At 38.9% G+C, this 20,650-nt stretch overlaps 1 protein-coding gene across 1 annotated transcript; it reads left to right on the top strand.

Moving 5' to 3' along the window:
- Positions 1 to 3,466: 3,466 nt before the first annotated feature.
- Positions 3,467 to 20,149, top strand: col1a1a (collagen, type I, alpha 1a). Its single transcript, XM_046865778.1, has 51 exons — positions 3,467 to 3,677; positions 5,183 to 5,374; positions 6,077 to 6,099; positions 6,398 to 6,433; positions 7,103 to 7,195; positions 7,676 to 7,750; positions 8,249 to 8,293; positions 8,543 to 8,596; positions 8,816 to 8,869; positions 9,088 to 9,141; positions 9,236 to 9,289; positions 9,383 to 9,436; positions 9,530 to 9,574; positions 9,681 to 9,734; positions 10,094 to 10,138; positions 10,247 to 10,300; positions 10,752 to 10,850; positions 10,961 to 11,005; positions 11,146 to 11,244; positions 11,373 to 11,426; positions 11,626 to 11,733; positions 11,988 to 12,041; positions 12,194 to 12,292; positions 12,653 to 12,706; positions 13,033 to 13,131; positions 13,221 to 13,274; positions 13,373 to 13,426; positions 13,521 to 13,574; positions 13,668 to 13,721; positions 14,000 to 14,044; positions 14,142 to 14,240; positions 14,397 to 14,504; positions 14,751 to 14,858; positions 14,967 to 15,020; positions 15,206 to 15,259; positions 15,369 to 15,476; positions 15,744 to 15,797; positions 15,907 to 15,960; positions 16,083 to 16,244; positions 16,449 to 16,556; positions 16,771 to 16,878; positions 16,988 to 17,041; positions 17,162 to 17,269; positions 17,401 to 17,454; positions 17,535 to 17,642; positions 17,822 to 17,875; positions 17,957 to 18,064; positions 18,161 to 18,440; positions 18,674 to 18,864; positions 18,977 to 19,219; positions 19,590 to 20,149. Exons 1-51 carry the CDS (start codon positions 3,596 to 3,598, stop codon positions 19,734 to 19,736), a joined length of 4,350 nt encoding a protein of 1,449 aa, XP_046721734.1. The 5' UTR covers positions 3,467 to 3,595; the 3' UTR covers positions 19,737 to 20,149.
- Positions 20,150 to 20,650: the final 501 nt, after the last annotated feature.

Raw genomic sequence — 20,650 nt, 5'->3', positions numbered from 1 at the left:
AAAAGACACCTTTCCATCAAACTGTAGAATTTTCAACTTGGTGAGACTGATCTGAACATCTTAATGATACAATAACTGCCTTCCACTATAGAGAGCTCTATGTTTACCTTAAGTGGCATGGGCATTCATTGTACCTATTTATCTGTGCAAATGTAATCAATATTCAATTATTCAATTATTAGTCAGAATTAGTTTAACAATCAGAGTCCCAAATCCCACTGAACACCCAAAATGCCTGGGTGCAATAAACAAACAAAATAAAAGATTTATTTTTATAGGATATACAATACAGTGGGATAAATTGGTGCAGCAAACAAACACAATACAATGTGGCTGCTTCAGACATACAGTAAAATACTTTTGGTATACTTTTCAATATATTTCTCTGTCTCACATGGTAATACACTTTCTCTAAAATAAATGCAAGCTGTGAAAAGAAAACTTTATAAATACTCTGCACAGGTTTTTTTTTTCCCTGTACCTTGACAAGGTTGGAGCCAACTGAGCTCTTGTGTGTTTTACTTGGACACCTTTTTTTTCCTGCTGCTTTTGGACAATGTAAAAGCTCACAGAAGCCTTTATTCTCAATGGATAAATACTAACAGATATTTTCTCAGTTCCTTCTACTTTTATTCATTACCAAGTCCTTTCTGTCCCCACAAATTTCATTTTCCTTTATTACAACCATGTATGCATTATTAAACAGCAAAAAAACATGGATGCCTTCAGATTTCTAATGGCATAGAGATATCCAAACAGGATCTTAATGTGCAAACATATTGACACCCCTTTCAAGTTATAGATGACCTTTCAACAATGCTGCATATTACAGTTAGTACAGAAGTATTCCAGCTGTTTATTTCTAAAGCATGAAGTGCAGATTAAGTATTGCTTGGTCTGGCTCAGGTATAGCTGTTGTAGGGATAACGTATTTTAAACGCATTTTAATGACAAATCTTTTGAATACCGCCATCTATTATAAATCCAGCAGTCATTAAATCCTACAAGACTTTTCAACTGCTGCAGAAAACCTTATGCCATATTTACAGTTTTAACATGTGCTTATTATGTAACTTCTCGTGAAACAGAGACGTGTGAACAGTTTTATAAATGTGGAGTTTTAAAAATGTCAATGATAATTTTATAACTTATGATACCTTTAGTCATTAAGGGGCAGTTTTACTTGCTGTAAATACTCCACAGAAAAAAGATTGTTTCTTTGGTCTTGACATCCAACAAATAATAAAGGTAATTCCACTTTAATTCATAGGGAATTTTTACTAATTTCCACTGCAAGAACGTTTTAATTGTATGTGTTTGCTTTATATTATATTTAAACTTGTATTTGCTTGTTTGTTTGTTGGGGCGCTTGATATGTTTTGGAAATATTCTACAGGTATTTTATGTGAAATCTAATATTTAATGGACCTCAGGAAATAATAAAAATACGAAAAAAGCATTTTTACAATATACACTGAACAAAATTTGAAATGCAACACTTCTGTTTTTGCCACATAGATGACAGGGTCAACAATCTGATCAACTCTATGTGAAGGTCAAAGGAATGTGTTGCACTGCGTGAGGCAAATGGTGGTCACACCAGATTTATAATTTTGTTCAGTGTAATTTGCTGCCAAATTTCATTCATTTGCAGTAACCTTTTAATTCAGGTCATGGTCATATTGGTAGCCACTGATGAGGTGTGATGCAAGTTCATTGCAGAGCACCAAACACACCCATTCATGCACTTATCGGCACTTGGGACCATTTAGCATATCGGATCCATTTATCGGCATGTTTTTGGGAGGTTTGAGGTAAGCAGAGAACCCTGAGGAAACCCATGCTGTCATGGAGATTATGCATGGACACCTGAGCTCAGTGTTAAATTGAGGACAGTGAGAGGGCATCTCAACCCATTGTGCCACCATGCACAATAGTGTTACACAAAACCTTGAGAACTATTTATTATGTGAGTCTTGAGTTGCAGAAAAAAGAGAAACAATTAAAGCATGCAGATGTAATTAGGTCAGCTGTAATAAAAGTTCATATTGCCTTATACTCTATGTATATACATTTAGACAGAATCTAAATTTATTACGCAAAAGGATCTGTTTTCTAAGTATGTTTTGTAGAGGTACAGCAAAATAATAGTTTGATTCTCCCCATTGTGCCACTGGCATCACTTTTTCAGCTGATATTGTTTAAAAATAAAGAGCAGGAGTTTTTCTCTGGAGTCCGATCCCTGAAACGCACCTGAAGCCGATGAGGTGGCGTTTTTCTCTCACGAGCGCTCACGCTGCTTTCACCTCCCGGTGTTTAAAAGGAAAAAAGAAAGCAGAGTCAGTTCTTGGATGGCGGAAAATATACGAAGGTAAAAAGAAAAAAGAAAAGGGGCAGGAGCTGTGACTGGATCCTCGCAGAGATGCGACGTCTGCGGAAGAGAGATGAAATCCTGAAGACGCGTTATACTTTTTTTTTTTTTTTCATACACCGCCAGTGCGCATGTGCGCGAAGCGGCTCGTGCGTGGCGTGCGTTGGAGCCCAACTGTGAAGTTCAGCATCTTTTCCCTTTTCTCTTCTGGCTCAAACGCGGACAGTCTGATTTTTTTCCTGGAATAAATATTACTGCAATGCCTTGCAATTAAGGGAGTTTTTGTTAAAATGATTTGAAACCGACTATTTCCAAGCTGCTCATGCATTCCATAATATCTAGTTATGAATTATTAAAATTCACATTCATACACAATGTCATCTATGCACTGTTAAAGTTTTAAACACCAATCATTTAACGTGGCCCAACTTTTATTTAGAATGAGATTCAAATGAGACTATAAAAAAAAGCACTACTCGATTTTGATCAGATATTGCACTAAACTGTACACGTCATTTTCAATGCATTATTTACAGGTTTATTTGTGCACTAGAAAATCCTAAGAGATGAATCATTTCGTTTGCCCATCATGTAATCTACACATCTGTACACATCTGTCACAAGTGAGTAAAGAGGAAAAAAAGTCCCCAGTGCTGAAATCCTTGCAGAATTATTTACTGTAATGTGCTTTCCCCTTTATTGTTGTAGCATAAGTGTTCGTTTAGCACCAGGGCTTCACACGAGTTCAATTCTGCAGGCCTTGTATACTGAGAATACCTGAAAATCTCCTCCATAGGTTTTGTACATCTCTAACTTTTTTGCTGAAAGAAGCTTATGCCACTCTGTCCAACTGAATAAAGAAGAGGGTTGTTTTTTTGTTGGCTTAACTCTCACCTTTTCTTTAAAATATCAAGTTTCTTCAGATGTTAAGACTAAAGAGGGGGAAAAAAAGTTTTTTAAGACAACCCCTCAGTATGATGAAGGAGGGACTTCTTTCCCCCGTTAAACGGGAACATGCCCGAGTTATCTGGTGTGGCCGGCGCCTCCCAAAACTTTGGAGTATAAAAGCCTGGGTAAGAAGTTTGCTTGGGCAGTAGGGAGTTTCTGCTGGGGTCCGCACTGGAATCAGAGGAGACCGGACCCTACTGTGTATGACTGGAGTCTAAAGGGAGAAAAAAGAATATTTCCCTCGCCTCAAAGAGTCTACATGTCTAATATTTAGACATGTTCAGCTTTGTGGATATCCGGCTGGCGCTGTTGCTCAGCGCAACAGTGCTTTTAACAAGGGGACAAGGCGAGGACGACCGTAAGTATAACTCTCAATTTTTTTTCCTTTCTTTAATGTTGCTTTACCAGTTGTTTAAACTAAGGAAAAGTGATCCCAAACCCAGGATGCACATGCCAGAGGCCCCAGTGGGAAAGTGCCACATCTGGAATTGTGCAGAGTTGTTCTTTGTTCAGTTGTGATTTCTCTTTTTCATGCGGGTGAAGAGCTCTTTTTGAATTGTGGTAAAAGTGAAGAAAAAGATTGTGAGGTTCTGAGGTTTTGAGGTCCACTAGTCCCCAGTGACCCCTTTGCGTGCTTACGAGCTCAAACATGGAGGCAAGTTGGTGCAGGTTTGGAGACGCGTCCCTCCACCCAAACCGTGCGCAATCTACACCCTGCAGCTACAGCTTTTAACATCTGCACATTAACTTTGGTCAAGGCAGAAAAAAAATTACTGAACCTGATACCCTCTTCCGATAAGCTTTCTGTAGGTATGTGTGTTTGGAGGTAAATACTCTTTGCATGCTTGGGAAAAGAAATGGAATCACGAAGATTGGGAATAAATGTTAATGATAAGGATAAGCAACCAGATTTACGTGAATTCCACTTGACTGAATGTCTGGAGAAGATGTTACATAAACTACCTAAAGAGCGCGTGTGTTTTGCCTCTTGGAAAAAGGGATGATCTCATCTTTGGATCAGGGGATGGAGTAGATCACAGAGCATCAGACTGAATAAATGCTTTAAAGCAGAAGGATGTCGTTTTGCTCGAATTAGAACTAGAATTCCTGTGATTACGATATTAAGCATATTTCAAATGACTATTTTAACCGAATTGTAAAGTAGAATTTTAAAGTAAATTTTGTCTGTTAATTGAGCTAAGGTCTGTTCCCATAATCCAATAGCGCCTCCACGTGGCTGTATTTGGAATGAACTCTTTTGGCAACTGCTTCTGAAACCCCACCTTTTTTATCCCCCCTCCCTCCTTTTTTTGTGATAATGTAAAACATATGTGGACACTGCAGATTTTCCACAAAGGGAAAAACGCAAGTCGCTGCCAAGCCGACAGTTTTCAATTATTTTTTTGATAGTCACTCAAACCCATAAGACGTGGAAGTTTCTCTGGGCTTTTTCCCCCTTCGGGGTGCACATTTTTACACTGTGTTGCGCCACCTAGTGTCCCACTATATATATATATATATATATATATATATATATATATATATATATATATATATATATACACACATATACACACAGACTCACACACACACACACACACTTTATTATATTATTTAAACCATGAGAGTTTAACCTTTTATGCCCAAAGCATAGACCTGCTTAGATAATGATATTGTGAAAGAAAAAAAATCAGTTTATCCTCATAATTGTATGTGCATAAACAATTTAAATGCTTACCTAATCACACCTAATGAGATTTTGGCCTAATTATAATTTATGATGATTTTTATTATAATTCTTATGTAGAGTAATTTAGTAGATACAACGCTGACATGCTCTTTCTTTTTCTATTCTCAATAAAGGCACAGGCAGCAGCTGCACGCTAGACGGTCAGGTCTACAATGATCGTGATGTGTGGAAACCAGAGCCATGCCAGATTTGCGTGTGCGACAGTGGCACAGTCATGTGTGACGAGGTTATCTGCGAGGACACAAGTGACTGCGCCAACCCAGTGATTCCCCCTGATGAGTGCTGCCCTGTCTGCCCTGATGACGGTATGCTGGCCAGTATCTCTGCTTCAAATAGCATTATATAATACTCACTAGTCCATATGCTAGAAAACTCCAAGCTAAGTCAACAAGTAAATAAACTCTACTGATCCTTTAATGATAATCACCAAAGCCCTGACCCACAGATAACTATATGTATTGTGTAAACAAAGTATTGATTTTCTGAACTCAGTAGAGCACATAATTTGTATTGCATTGCAATATTTCATAAATGTTCTACACCAAACTTGATTACAAAATGGCAGAAATACAAAACACTACACTGTAAAGAAAAGGGGGTGGGTTTCATAAGTATGAGCCACCATCTTTCTTTTATCGTGGGAATTTTTTTTTTTTTTGGCAAAGCACAGCCGACTTTTTTAATAGTTTAAACCAAGGGCCTTGTTATGTGGGCTTTAGACAAAAACATACTGGAGATTATTAACAACTTCCCTTTGCTTTTTGAAAGGATTCTTTTTACTGGATGAAATATTATTATACTTTCTATTAGGAGCGTTTCCATATCCATTAATAAGCCCAACTAAGAATATACTCTTAAACCTTGGCCTTCTAATGAAATCTGGGAGGTACAGGGTCACTGTTATGTTATTAGTGTTCAAATGTTCTTGTACTTGATTTAAAAACACATCATTCATATATTTTTTTTAATAATTGTTTTTTTGTGTTTTTACTTTTTTCATTTCACAGAATACCAAGAGCCCAGAGTTGAGGTAATTCCACTTTTCCTTTTATTTAAAAAACTATTATTAAAAAAGAATTTTATTTCTATTTATTTCCTTATTTGTTTAATTGTTTGTATAATCTATGGTTTGCTATATATACATATCATTCTAAAATGTAACCTACATCACAGTACATAAAATGCTCCATATAATTTGTTTATGGATTTATAAATATATACATTTTATTCATATATAATTTGTATCACATTAATCCTAATCAGATTCATTATATTGTGGAGAAAAACACAAGTAACTAATTGAATTTTTTTTCTTTGCTGTTTATTAGGGACCCAAAGGCGAGCGTGGTGAGAAGGGTGAAAGGGTAGGCTTTTTTTTCTTTTTTATGTAACAGTATTTTATAAACAATGATTATTGTTGCTCAAATTTTTTTGTTTACCTGGTGTTAATAGGTTAAAAGAAAGATAAAGCATTTTATACACACAACACAAGAACCTTGGCATGATAATGTTTTAGTGACTGTTATATATAGTAAAGTTATATATGATATATTTAAATGCATAAATATATTAGTAATAGTTGTATTATAAGTATATAGTTTTATTTACACTATATAGTGCTTTGTGTCTAATTTAATTTCTTCATTGTTATACCAAGTTATATCTCACAATTATATTATTCAGCACATTGGTAAATTTTAGACATAATTCTGAAAAATATGCACCAAAGAGGCTGTTTTTTTTTTTTTTTTTTACAGTTTTACAGACTTGTGTATTTAACACAAATGGAATACAGATCTATGCCTTTTATACTGCATATTAATTTGCACTGAAGGAATAATTACCAGTGTGCTGTCGGTAAACAGGCAGCAAAACAGTGGCTTAATGACAATACTCTACAATCAGCTGGTTTTCATTATGCAATAAAACAGATGTTTATATGCAAACAAATTAGCATAATTATAAGCTAGAACCTGTTCTCACCAAAAGCCTCCGTTTCTCATACATGTTCTTATTTTCTCCTCTGTTATTAGGGCCCTCCTGGTCCTCCCGGCAATGATGGAATTCCTGGACAGCCTGGACTTCCTGGACCTCCAGGCCCCCCTGGACCTCCTGGCCTTGGCGGAGTAATTACACACCTGCAGAAGAACAATTACATACAGAGAAGCAGATAGCCATGTCATTAATTACTTTTGATCAATGATATTAATCTGTGATTTTAAAGAGAGTCACAGTTCAAAGCTTGAGAAATCTTAGACATCTGTACAGGTTATAGTACAAATATATTTCAGCACCACTGAAATGGACAGCGCCCTTAGGGTGGACCAGACATCTGTAGTATTCCTTCATGAACACTACACTAGCAACACTACTATAAAAGTGATAAAATCAATATTAATGTCTTGTCTAAACTGTCCTATTGTTTTCTCTTGACTTATTTACATGTTTGATATAAACAAGTATTTTACCTTTATAGGGTTCTTACCCTTCTTGATAATTGCCTATTCGTTTGGATGAACTAAGAAAATAAATAAACAAAGAACTGTTCATTCTAATGCAATAGCTCTTTTGCATAATTACTCACATTTTTTGTTGTTTTTCCACAGAACTTTTCTCCTCAGCTGTCTGGAGGTTATGATGAGAAATCTGGTGGTGCTGGCCTGGCTGTTCCTGGCCCAATGGTAAGAATAGACATGCAATACATTTACACAAACAGCCAAAAAAAAGTATGAAGATTCTATTCATTACCAATTTATGAATGCAATATAATTCTAGACTCATAATTTAAATACTACTTACAAGAATAACACACCAACCAAAAAACTAATTATTTTAATAAAGGTTACATTTTAATCAGACAACTGACACTGTTTCGCAGCTACACAAGTTACAATAATCAGCCTTTCGATCTTTCCCCCTTGAATCTTTCCTAGATCATTAGATGACAAATCTGGCAGTCATATGTTTTTATTTCCTTTTCCTACAAGGAAGAATTTTCAGTGGTTATTAGTTAAACTACCTCCATTGCAGGTTTTCTCATGTTCCTATTTTAAAGTTTACATTTTCAGAAAATCACAAGCTAAACAAATATTACCAACAAATATTGTCTAAATTATAGATGGACGACAATAACAGTGGAACTGCTACCTTTCAATGCTTCTCTTTTCTGTGTCTTTCAGGGACCCATGGGCCCTCGTGGTCCCCCAGGACCTCCTGGACTTTCTGTAAGTATTTATTTTTGATTGATTATTTGTATATATATATTTTTTGTTTTCAAGAGACATGTTAACATGGTATTTTTTCTGAATGCAACTCTAAACTACCAAATGTATTAGATGCCGGTGTTGACCAGTAAATTGTATCATCTTCATTCTAATATATTCTATACTAGAGCTGTTTTAATTTATCCAGTCTCCCTTAAGATTAAAGAAATAATTCTTATTTTCAAATTTGTGCTTTGTTTTTGACCATAGGGACCTCAAGGTTTTACTGGCCCTCCTGGTGAGCCTGGTGAGGCTGGTGCTTCTGTAAGTGTCTAAATATGCATAACAGAACACACATAAATAGTGTAAATCAGTGTTGGTGCAAATGTTTCTTAGAACCACTACACTTTTGAAATGCATGATGTAGCAATGCTGTCATAATTGCTACATCCTGCATTACATTTTGGGCAGTTGCTTTTCTGTTTGCTTTCTCAAGTACATAACAACATGGCTTACCTGGTGTGTCCTGTTTGTCTGTTGCAGGGTCCAATGGGTCCCCGTGGTGCAGCTGGTCCTCCTGGGAAAAATGGAGAAGATGTGAGTAGATCAGTCCATCTCAATACAACAAAGACCAAGGACAAGCTTTTTAAAATTTAATTCCCGGCTAATGTTGAATGTTGATGTACACATTCAGAAAGCTCAGGAATAAAGTGAGCTAGTATGACTCAAAATATGTTAATGTACAGAGCAGTCAGAAATTCATAGCATCCTTGTCCTCTCCCTCATTTGTGATTCACTGTTCCTGTCTTCTATAGGGTGAGTCTGGCAAACCTGGTCGCCCCGGTGAGCGTGGTCCTCCTGGCCCACAGGTTAGTATTTCTGCATTGGACTTGATAACCATGTACACACTTTTGTCAAAGTTTTTTCTGATCTCACCAAATTCTTTTCTGATCTCTTACACAGGGTGCTCGTGGATTCCCTGGAACTCCCGGACTTCCTGGCATCAAGGGACACAGAGTGAGTGACCAAGCCAGTCAATAGACACTGTCTTAAGATCAGTGGATCTCCCCATCATCCAACATATCCTGAATCTTTCTTGTCTCTTGTTAGGGTTTCAGTGGTCTAGATGGAGCTAAGGGAGACAGTGGCCCTGCTGGACCCAAGGTCAGTGCCACATTTTGAATTCTCCCCATAATTGCATTAGAAGCTGCAGACTGTCCTATGCAGCTCATTATAATGTCCTGTTTTACCCCACAGGGTGAGCCTGGTACAGCTGGAGAGAATGGAACCCCTGGCGCTATGGTTGGTGTCACCATTACCTATTATATTTACACTCTAGTTAATAAAGAAAGGAATTTCTTTTATTATGGTTGTGCTCCATTCTGACCTCCAATTTTTTTTTTCTAAGGGTCCTCGTGGTCTTCCTGGTGAGAGAGGCCGTGCTGGTCCTCCTGGAGCTGCTGTAAGAAACTTCACATTCACATATATATACATATATATATTAAATGGTTCGTTTAAGCATTGAATATGAATTTTACAAATTGGGTGCAGAAAATAAATTGACATTGTCTACTCATAGGCTTTATTGCTAGACTTCCCTTCATATTCATATTCTAGACTCATCTTAATTATATTACATATAAGTAGCTACTTATTATAATAAATTAAAACCAGCTATGTTCACAGTTACATTCTTAAATGTGTTGGTGTTGTAGCATACAAACAATCAGATAATGATATAAAAATCCAGTCAGTTTATTTGTCTAACTATAGTATATTGAGCACAGTGTATAGTGAGGTTGACATCTCATGTTTTCACAGGGTGCTCGTGGTAATGATGGTGCTGCAGGAGCTGCTGGACCTCCTGTGAGTAGCTGGCTTTTGTTCATTTTTATACATTACTCCATTCCGATACATAATCAATACATTGACTTGAATTTGAGGCTTGACATTCTTTTTTTTTGTTTTTTTTAGGGCCCAACTGGCCCTGCTGGTCCTCCCGGATTCCCTGGTGGCCCTGGAGCTAAAGTAAGTGATATCTGTCATCACTGTTAAGCTCTCTTTGTGTTCTGTCAGATTTACTTGATTAATCGCATTTTAGTACACCCAGTGATTCCATGGTTAATTTGTACTGGTTAAAATAAATATGAAAGCTTCATTACCTATATACTTACATAGTAATACCTCATAGACTGATTATTCTAAACCAGTATGTAAGGTAAAATAAAGGTAGGTGAAGTTTTAATTACCTAAGGACTAATTATGTCTCATGTCTTACTTTTATTATCAGTAATATTCATTAATTTAACCACCTTGGGACTCCCTTATATTTCACCCAACAGCACCAGTTATTTAAAACAAATTAGACTTTTGCTATAAGGATTTGGTCAAGATAGGCATATCCCTTTCTTACTAAAGGACAGTGTAAATTAGCAAGCTTGTAGGCATGTACTTGACAGGCCTCCTGTGTACCTTTCAGGGAGAGGTTGGTCCTCAGGGATCTCGTGGAGCTGAGGGACCCCAGGGTGCTCGTGGTGAGCCTGGTAGCCCTGGCCCTGCTGGTGCTGCTGGACCTGCTGTGAGTAAATTGTATTAAATGGAATCTAATTGCAAATTGATAATTGCAAATTCGGAGTATTAGGTTGATCCAACTTTTAATTTCACTATTTTGTTTTTCTTCCACTTAAGGGTAACAATGGTGCTGATGGTACTCCTGGTGCCAAGGGTGCCCCTGTAAGTATGACTTATTTGAATAAGTACATAAACAAACAACTAAATAAATAAACAAATCTAGCAATCTGTTATTAGATTTATTACAATTTCGGTAACCAATACATACTTTGAGAGCACTGACTGTCTGCTGCTCTCTACAGGGTGCTGCTGGTATTGCTGGTGCTCCTGGCTTCCCTGGACCCCGTGGTCCTTCTGGACCTGCTGGGCCTGCTGGTGCTGTTGGTCCCAAAGGAAACACTGTAAGTATATCTTTATGTTCTTATATCTTAAATAAAATAAAAATATATATCATTTATTATAATTTTTTTTTTTAACCAACTAAGCTATATCATTCATTACAACAATAATATTTTTTCTTGTGTTACAGGGTGAGGCTGGTGCTCCTGGTGCTAAGGGAGATGCTGGTGCCAAGGGAGAGACTGTAAGTGCATTACACCGACTGCTTAATCTCATAGTCATAATTAAAACGTGATGTCTATTATTGACCTATAGTATTTTGTATTTGTATTTTGTATTTTGTTCGGTTTGCATTCATTTAGGCTACACAGATGAGCATAAGTTCACAACCATAATTTATCGTCCACTTTGTCTGACTCTCTCTCTTCTATGTAACCATTTAGGGTGCACCCGGAATTCAAGGTCCAACTGGCCCCCCTGGTGAGGAAGGCAAGAGAGGAGCCCGTGGTGAGCCCGGTCCTGCTGGTGTTCGTGGACCCCCTGGAGAGCGTGTATGTATCCCACCTGCCTCATCATGTGCTCTCCCATATGCTCCAAAATAGGTTTCTATATTTCCACATTAGTATCCCAGTACCTATATCTAGATATAAAGGATTTTGAAAAGGAATAGTTTGTTGAGACAGACAGTAACTGAAAGGTCACTGTCAGATTCCCCACCATTGCTTTGTTTAGTTCAGGTTATAGTATAAAGCAGAATACAACTTTAAACATAATAAGCTTGATCCACCTATTCTTACTCATTCAGGGTGCTCCTGGCGGTCGTGGTTTCCCTGGTGCTGATGGAGCTGCAGGCCCCAAGGTAAGTCTGAAAATCACTTAATGTAATATAGCTGGGAAATTCAGATAATTACGAACAGTGCATTTTTCAATGCAAAAAGCCATCCTCAACATAATAGAACTCCTTATCACTTTTCTTAGTTAATTTCTATTATGTCCTCCTATTTATAATAGGGTGCCAATGGTGAGCGTGGAAGCCCTGGAATTGTTGGACCTAAGGGTGCCACTGGTGAGCCTGGCCGCAATGGTGAGCCTGGTATGCCTGGATCAAAGGTAATTTCTAATATCTTGCAATTTTATTATATCTGAGACCTTGAACGGTTAGAATAGAAGCTACCATGGTGATTTTCGAGCGTTCATTCAAGAGAAATGCTAGATGATAATGTTTCCAATTGAAAGCTCTCCTATTTATTAGCAGTCATTGCAGGCTTCTTGCCAAAGTACATTTTGTTGCTAGCTTATCTATTCCATTTTGAAGCAAAAATGCAAGATAACTGACATGCAGTTGTAGTAATAAAAAAATATTCTTTATTCTATTCATTATTTTTTATTTTAAATTTTTATTTTTATTCATATCTTAATCTTTTGATTTTGAATACAAAGACTTTTTTTCCCCCTCTGTCTACATTCTAGGGTTTAACTGGCAGCCCTGGCAGCCCTGGACCTGATGGAAAGATGGGACCTACTGTAAGTAACCAATACTCCATGATTTATTACACTACAGTCATCATTGTCCATTTATGCACCAGTTCACTCAGTTCGATCTACATGACCCATATTGTAATTTAGTTTTTGACAGTGTACATCTACTTAACCAGCAAAATATAGCAAAACTTGCTGTATTTGAAAAATAGTGCAAGTATAGGCTAATCTGATGACTGTTCAAGAATGTTTAATCTGATGGCTACAATTGTAAAGGTAGTTTGTTAATTTCTAGTTTACAAGTTTCAGATACCAAGAAACACACACATCCACACACATAATATACACATCTATATACTTGTTTCTGGCAGGGACCTTCTGGACAAGATGGCCGCCCTGGACCCCCAGGACCTGTTGGTGCAAGAGGTCAGCCCGGCGTTATGGGATTCCCTGGACCTAAGGGTGCTGCTGTATGTATTTCATTCTTTTACCCAATCTGCTAAATTGAGCACATTGTAAAAGCTTATATAACTTAGTAATATTCTTCCACTATTTGCAGGGTGAAGCTGGCAAGCCTGGTGAGAGAGGTGTGATGGGTGCCATTGGTGCCCCTGTAAGTGTCATTGTCTAGTTTTTTTTGCACTATAGAATTAGCAGCAGTTTTTAAGGGTTGTTTTTTCACACATCATATGTCTTTATTTAAATATGTAGGGTGCTGCTGGTAAGGATGGTGATGTTGGTGCTCCTGGTGCCCCTGGACCCTCTGTGAGTAGACTCATAGCATCTTCTCTGAATTGCTATATTAATAAAATTCTCTAGTCTAAATAACTTTCAAAAACCGTTTTGTTTTTGTCTGTAGGGACCTGCTGGTGAGAGAGGTGAGCAGGGACCTGCTGGTTCACCTGGATTCCAGGTGAGTGTCTACTTTCCTTGACAGATGCTTTATAAATTATTGACAGATCTTTACAGTTCATGTACTCATCACTTTGATTTCTCTCTGTGACAGGGTTTGCCCGGACCTCAGGGTGCTACCGGTGAGCCTGGAAAGTCTGGTGAGCAGGTAAGACATTAATTTACAACAGTTGCTAGATGCCCCTATTCAGCATGTCAGAATGTCTTTTGTGTTGACATCAAACATGTTCTTAAAATCTGTCAAACCAGAAACCACATTTCTATCAAGCATAGTGTTTTGCTGTTCTATAAACAAAAGAACTGAATTTGCTATATCTCTCACACTGAGTCAACCAAAATTAATCCAGTAATATTGTATTCTTCATAATCTTTTGTTGTTCTTTGACAATTGTTGTTATGTTACAAGTATAAAACTCTTTGTTACAGGGATTGCCTGGTGATGCTGGTGCCCCTGGACCTTCTGGAGCAAGAGTACGTATTCATTGCTATATAAAGCTATGGAATTGTATTTGACAATCAGCAGACCAGACCTAATGACACTCATTCTGCCTTTATTTTCTCTGCTCAGGGTGATAGAGGATTCCCTGGTGAGCGTGGAGCCCCTGGTATTGCTGGTCCTTCTGGTCCACGTGGTTCTCCTGGTGCAGCTGGTAATGATGGTGCCAAGGTGAGAGCAATAAGTCCCATTTGGGTGTTAGATCAAATAAATGAAATATATTGTGTTTAGCACAGAGAAAGCAGGCCTACTACAGAACAGGTTTATCCAAGCAAATATCTGGGCTTGACTGTTTTTGTTTTTTGTCCTGTATTTTTCTTTCTTTAGGGAGAGGCTGGTGCTCCTGGTGCCCCCGGTGCTCAGGGTGCTCCTGGTCTTCAGGGTATGCCTGGTGATCGTGGTTCTGCTGGTCTGCCAGGTCTCAAGGGAGACAGAGTAAGTGCTTTACATGTTTTACAGAGATATGCTAGGAACGTGTGGGCAAAAATTAGCCAAGCACTCTGAGTTTTAAAACAGACATGTCTTGAAAATCGTTGCATACTAGGCAGTATAGAATAATCCTTGCTTGCAACAGATAAAAACTGTTGAAGGTGTGATTTAATAGATTGTAAAAGATGTTTGCCTGCTATGAACTTATATTACATCATGTAATCACTGACGTCATATTGCGTGGCTCCATAGGGTGACCAAGGTGCTAAGGGTACTGATGGTGCTCCTGGTAAGGATGGCGTCCGTGGTTTGACTGGACCTATTGGACCACCTGGACCAGCTGGTGCTCAGGGTGATAAGGTTTGTCTGTTCAGTGTCTCTACAGCTTACTTAAAGAATATCAATTGATACCCAGCACCAATTATCTTCATATTTGTGGCTAAAATAATTTTTTATATCTTTACCCAGGGAGAGCCTGGTGCTGCTGGACCTCTTGGACCTACTGGTGCCCGTGGACCCCCTGTGAGTACTTTTTTCTTTTTTGGATATCAGATGCAATATCATCATTGTTTATATTGGTAATATGGACTCTGATCATTAATTATGAGATAGATTTAAAGATCATGGCATTACTGCTACTGCTTCTGTTTACTGCTTGTGTTTGCCTATTATAGTAGTTCCCATGAATTACTTGTGTCCACTTCTAGGGAGAGCGTGGTGAGACTGGTTCCCCTGGACCTGCCGGATTTGCTGGACCACCTGTGAGTAACTATAAAATTTTACTTTGCTGTTGATCAAATTATTGCGATAAAATTCATATTGGCTGAAACTTCTTTTGAGCAGGTTGCACTTAAAATGTTTTTCACATAGGGTACTGATGGTCAACCTGGTGCTAAGGGTGAGGCTGGAGACACTGGTGCCAAGGGAGATGCTGGTTCTCCTGGACCTGCAGGAGCTACTGGTGCACCTGGACCTCAGGTACAGAAACCATCCAGAACTCTGTTTCAACCTTGCTTAATGTTCAATTTAGCATTTATAAAAGCTGATGAAAGCCACATACAATTAATGCAATATATGTTTTGAAGTATAAAGCAGATACAGAAATATATTAAACAGATGTTTAATATCATTATAATTAATTTCTTCGTTGAATACTTAGCCACAGACCTTCTGCTGTTTGATGACCTTATAATGATATTCATATTAAAATATAATCTTTGCTAATACAATATTGTTCCATTAAAGGGTCCTGTTGGTTCTACTGGTCCTAAAGGTGCCCGTGGTGCTGCTGGTCCTCCTGTAAGTATCACTTTCTTAAAAGATTCAATTAATATTGTCCTAATAATTGTTTCAAAATTATGAATGCACTGGTGCCTGTCAAGAATCAATCTCTGTTTCATTTGTTAAGGGAGCTACTGGTTTCCCTGGTGCTGCTGGAAGACTTGGACCTCCTGGCCCTGCTGTAAGTTCTTAATTCTATCAACAAAGCAAAATTCTTTAACCACTGCTCCAATGTAACTACAGAAGTTTTTTTTTTTTACTACATATTTTACTCTTGTTTCATCCATACCATTTCCTTTCTAGGGTAATGCTGGACCACCTGGACCTCCTGGAGCCCCTGGAAAGGAAGGTGCAAAGGGTCTTCGTGGTGAGACTGGACCTTCTGGACGCACTGGTGAGATTGGTGCTCCTGGTGCTCCTGGTGCACCTGGTGAGAAAGGAACCCCAGGAGCTGAGGGTCCCCCTGTAAGTTTGTCTTAATGTCTTAAGATCTGTAAAATGTAGCTCAGACTTTCTAGCCTGAAAAAGGACCAGTTTTGGTCTTGTGTAGTAATTCATTTATATATGTATGAATATATGCATACATAAATATTTTGCCATGGACTGAACACAGACATTGTTGAGTTCCAGACTTTCTTCATTTTCTTTATCGTTGGCTTTTCCTAACAGGGTCCTTCTGGTATTCCTGGACCTCAAGGTCTTGCAGGACAGCGCGGTATTGTTGGTTTCCCTGGACAGAAAGGAGAGCGTGGTTTCCCTGGTCTCCCAGGACCATCTGTGAGTGTTCTTAGTGAACATCCCCTTAATATTTTTAGACAGTATCAAAGAACCAAACATTGTTAAACAGGAGTTCTGCCAGGTTATGCTCACTAAAAGTATATCATCTACCTGCATGATAAACCCATCATTGGTACCGAAGTTCTTCAGAGTACTCAATATGTTGTGGAATTTCATGGACATCAACCCAGCACTTGCTCTTGTCATGTTTTAGGGAGAGCCTGGCAAGCAGGGACCTGGTGGCTCCTCTGGTGACCGTGGACCTCCTGGACCCATGGGACCCCCAGGACTGGCTGGACCTTCAGGCGAGCCTGGTCGTGAGGTGGGCACATTCACCTGTGCAGCCCTACTTCTTGCAATCATAATGACTTATATATCACCATCTTGACTTTGTTTAATGTTAAATTAATTGCTCAATGTTTCAATATTAGGGAACTCCTGGAAATGAGGGTTCTCCTGGTCGTGATGGTGCTGCTGGTCCCAAGGTGAACTGCACTTTTATTAATTACTGTTAATCAGTCATATTGCCACAAAATATTGAAAACGTGGATTCTTTCTGAGTATTTTTGCTTGTGTTGACTAAGTTCTCCATTTGTATTTCATAGGGTGACCGTGGTGAGAGTGGTGCAGCTGGTGCTCCCGGTGCACCTGGACCCCCTGGAGCTCCTGGACCTCTTGGCCCTGCTGGAAAGACTGGTGATCGTGGAGAGTCTGTGAGTATTTACTTTAGAACTAAAGATTATCTAGTCACAACTTCACTAAATTAAAGATGATTCATTTACTGCATAGTGAATCAGGGTCTACACAAGTTCACTCAACATCATTTGTCTCTTTACTCCATTAGGGTCCTGCTGGTCCCGCTGGTGCTGCTGGCCCTGCTGGCCCCCGTGGCCCTGCTGTAAGTGTGTACTTTATTCATACTCAATTGTGACCCTCTAGGTTAGTGCAAAACACTATAAGGCCAATCTCTTTGTGCAGGGACCCGCTGGAGCCCGTGGAGATAAGGGTGAGACTGGAGAGGCTGGTGAAAGAGGCATGAAGGGACACAGAGGATTCACCGGAATGCAGGGACCACCTGGACCTCCCGTAAGTTGCCCTCTCCTTTGTCTGATAAAATATCCACTACTTCAGTAGATATCTTCATCAGTACATAAAACCAAATTTCACTACACACACAAACTGCCATTTAATTTTGGTTTAAATATTCACACAAACACAAAAATTCTAGCACTGTAATAAAACTCAGATTTGATCTTCTACAACAGGGACCTTCTGGAGAGCCTGGACCTGCTGGAGCTTCTGGCCCTGCTGGACCTAGAGTGAGTTAAAATTTCAGATAGGTAGTAGATTGATGTGTTTCCATACAGATATTCCCTTATTTTTTGCCTTTGTCATAAAAGGGACCTGTTGGAGCTGCTGGTGCTTCTGGTAAGGATGGCATGAGTGGACTTTCTGGACCCATTGGACCTCCTGGACCTCGTGGTCGCAATGGTGAAATTGGACCCGCTGTGAGCTGCACTTTCTTTTGAACTTTTTTTTGTAATTTTCAGCAAAAACTCAAGATGGCTATTTGACACCTGTCTTTCCACCTGCCTTGGGTATAGGGACCTCCTGGACCTCCCGGACCCCCTGGACCTCCTGGACCATCCGGTGGTGGATTTGACATTGGCTTCATTGCTGCACCCCAGGAGAAAGCCCCTGATCCTTTCCGTCACTACCGTGCTGATGATGCCAATGTGATGCGTGACCGTGACCTGGAAGTTGACACCACCCTTAAGTCCCTGAGCCAGCAGATTGAGAATATCCGCAGCCCTGATGGCACCAAAAAGAACCCTGCCCGCACCTGCCGCGACCTGAAGATGTGCCATCCAGACTGGAAGAGCGGTATAAAAAGCTTAGCATTCCTTGTAATGTGAGATAAAAAATGGTCAATTTTAGCCTACCATTCAAGTGGATAGTAGGTCTGTAAAGACTTGTGTTTTACCTTGGTATAATGAAAACAGGCCACAGTAGGATTCAATCAGAACAGTACATGTTTAGTAAAAACAAAAAATAAATTAAAAACAATTCTCTTGTTGGTCTGGTATTTAACCTGGTATGTGGTCTTTGTAACATAGGTGAGTACTGGATTGACCCTGACCAGGGTTGCAACCAGGATGCCATCAAGGTCTACTGCAACATGGAGACTGGCGAGACTTGTGTCTACCCAACACAGGCTGACATTCCCAAGAAGAGCTGGTACACAAGCAAGAACATCAAGGAGAAGAAACATGTCTGGTTCGGAGAGGCTATGACTGATGGCTTCCAGGTGAGCGTTCACTAGATAATTTTAAATAGTGCATAATTTTAAATAGTATTCAATTTATATGTAATATCAACATGTTCTCTAATTTATTTTGTCTCTATACTCTTCCCTTTAGTTTGAGTATGGCAGTGAGGACTCCAAGGCTGAGGATGTCAACATCCAGCTTACCTTCTTGCGCCTTATGTCCACTGAGGCCTCCCAGAACATTACATATCACTGCAAGAACAGCATTGCCTACATGGATCAGGCCACAGGCAACCTTAAGAAGGCTCTGCTGCTGCAGGGCTCCAATGAGATTGAGATCAGAGCAGAAGGCAACAGCCGTTTCACATACAGCGTCACTGAAGATGGCTGCACGGTAAGTTATTTATTTTAATCTATCCCCACTATATGTCTCTAGTAAAGTGTTATTTAAAGTGTTTCTAATATGTTTGGGCTGTGTTTACACCCACATTAATGAATATGCAGATAAAAACATAGTAGCTTGTATAAATGTATGCTGATGGTGGAAGAACAGTTAAGGGCACATATTTGCCTTTTACTTGTAAAAGATTCATTTATTAATGAGCTTGTCTTTGTGACACAGATTAAGTCTAGCCTTGGACTGAACTGACAGTATTTATTAGAAAAATAAACTGTAGTACAAAGCCCTAAAAAAGCTTCAATCGTTGTTTTACTGGAGACCTGTTACAGAACAATGCTTATACTTTTCTCTTTATGTCCTGCAGTCGCACACTGGTGCATGGGGCAAGACAGTCATCGACTACAAAACAACGAAAACATCTCGTCTTCCCATTATTGACATCGCTCCTATGGACGTTGGTGCACCCAATCAGGAATTTGGCATTGAAGTTGGCCCAGTCTGCTTCTTGTAAAAAAGAAATCTGGACTTGAAATTGTTTGTGTGTTGTGTGTGTGTTTTTTCTAGCAGTCATCTCTCTAAAATCTTTTCTATGCATTAAAAAAAACCAACCCTAGACTTCGATTCGGCTGTCCGAATGGTCCACTTGCTTAGAACTACGCTTCAGAAGACAGTGGTTATGTGTTATCAAAGTTTTTTTGGACCACTATTTTACCACCACCAACACCAAGGACACTTTAGAAGACCCATTTGTTTCACTGGCCACAAGAAAATAATATATACTTGTAAAGTGTAAAATCCCCCTGGAAAAAAGGAAAAGACCATAAGAGATACAGGTGAATTTTTACCACTGCGGAAGGACAATGAAAAAGAGAAAACAAATGCTTTGTACCATGTTCAGGTGTTAAATAAATCTGTAAAATGACATTTAAGTGTCTTTGTGTTCTACCCATCAGAACGAGTGATCAACAGGCACAACCATCATTGTTGTCAGACAGAACAGAATTCATTTGAGACAGGGGTTCAACTTCGTTTTGAGATCTTATGTCTACCTCAGAAAAGAAACATTTATTATTATCCAGTGTTGACCAACACCAGGTTAGGATTTTACACAGAAGTATGCTTAAAAAAGCAAAAAACAGCTGCAAAAGGTGCTATTTCATGAGGTCCTGTTAGTGGGATGTGTTAGGGCAGTTTCTAAAGTAATGTATTATTTCACTCTTGCTCGCAGGGCCTTTGGTGCTAAAATCATATTCTCTTGCTGTCCAGTTATAACACATGCCTCCCTTGCTAAAGAATTTTGCTTCAATTTTTGTAGCAGAACCTTTGTTAGGGAAACATACTTAAGCTTTGATGCACATCGTCTTTTCAAGTGTAGAAATAAGCAGGTGGAGTCCTTTATTGTTCCAACACCTTTTGACACTTTTT

The sequence above is a fragment of the Silurus meridionalis genome, chromosome 14 (genome assembly GCF_014805685.1).
Source record: "Silurus meridionalis isolate SWU-2019-XX chromosome 14, ASM1480568v1, whole genome shotgun sequence".
In the NCBI taxonomy this organism is placed as follows: Eukaryota; Metazoa; Chordata; class Actinopteri; order Siluriformes; family Siluridae; genus Silurus; species Silurus meridionalis.
Note: the sequence above shows the minus strand (reverse complement) of the source record. Positions and strands in the feature narration are given on the sequence as shown.

Excerpts from the sequence above, each read along its gene's own strand:
- col1a1a (XM_046865778.1), top strand. The coding sequence starts at position 3,596 with ATGTTCAGCTTTGTGGATATCCGGCTGGCGCTGTTGCTCAGCGCAACA. Across the intron at positions 11,245-11,372 it reads TTGGTCCCAAAGGAAACACT|GGTGAGGCTGGTGCTCCTGG; the intron begins GTAAGTATATCT and ends CTTGTGTTACAG. Across the intron at positions 17,643-17,821 it reads AGGGACCACCTGGACCTCCC|GGACCTTCTGGAGAGCCTGG; the intron begins GTAAGTTGCCCT and ends CTTCTACAACAG.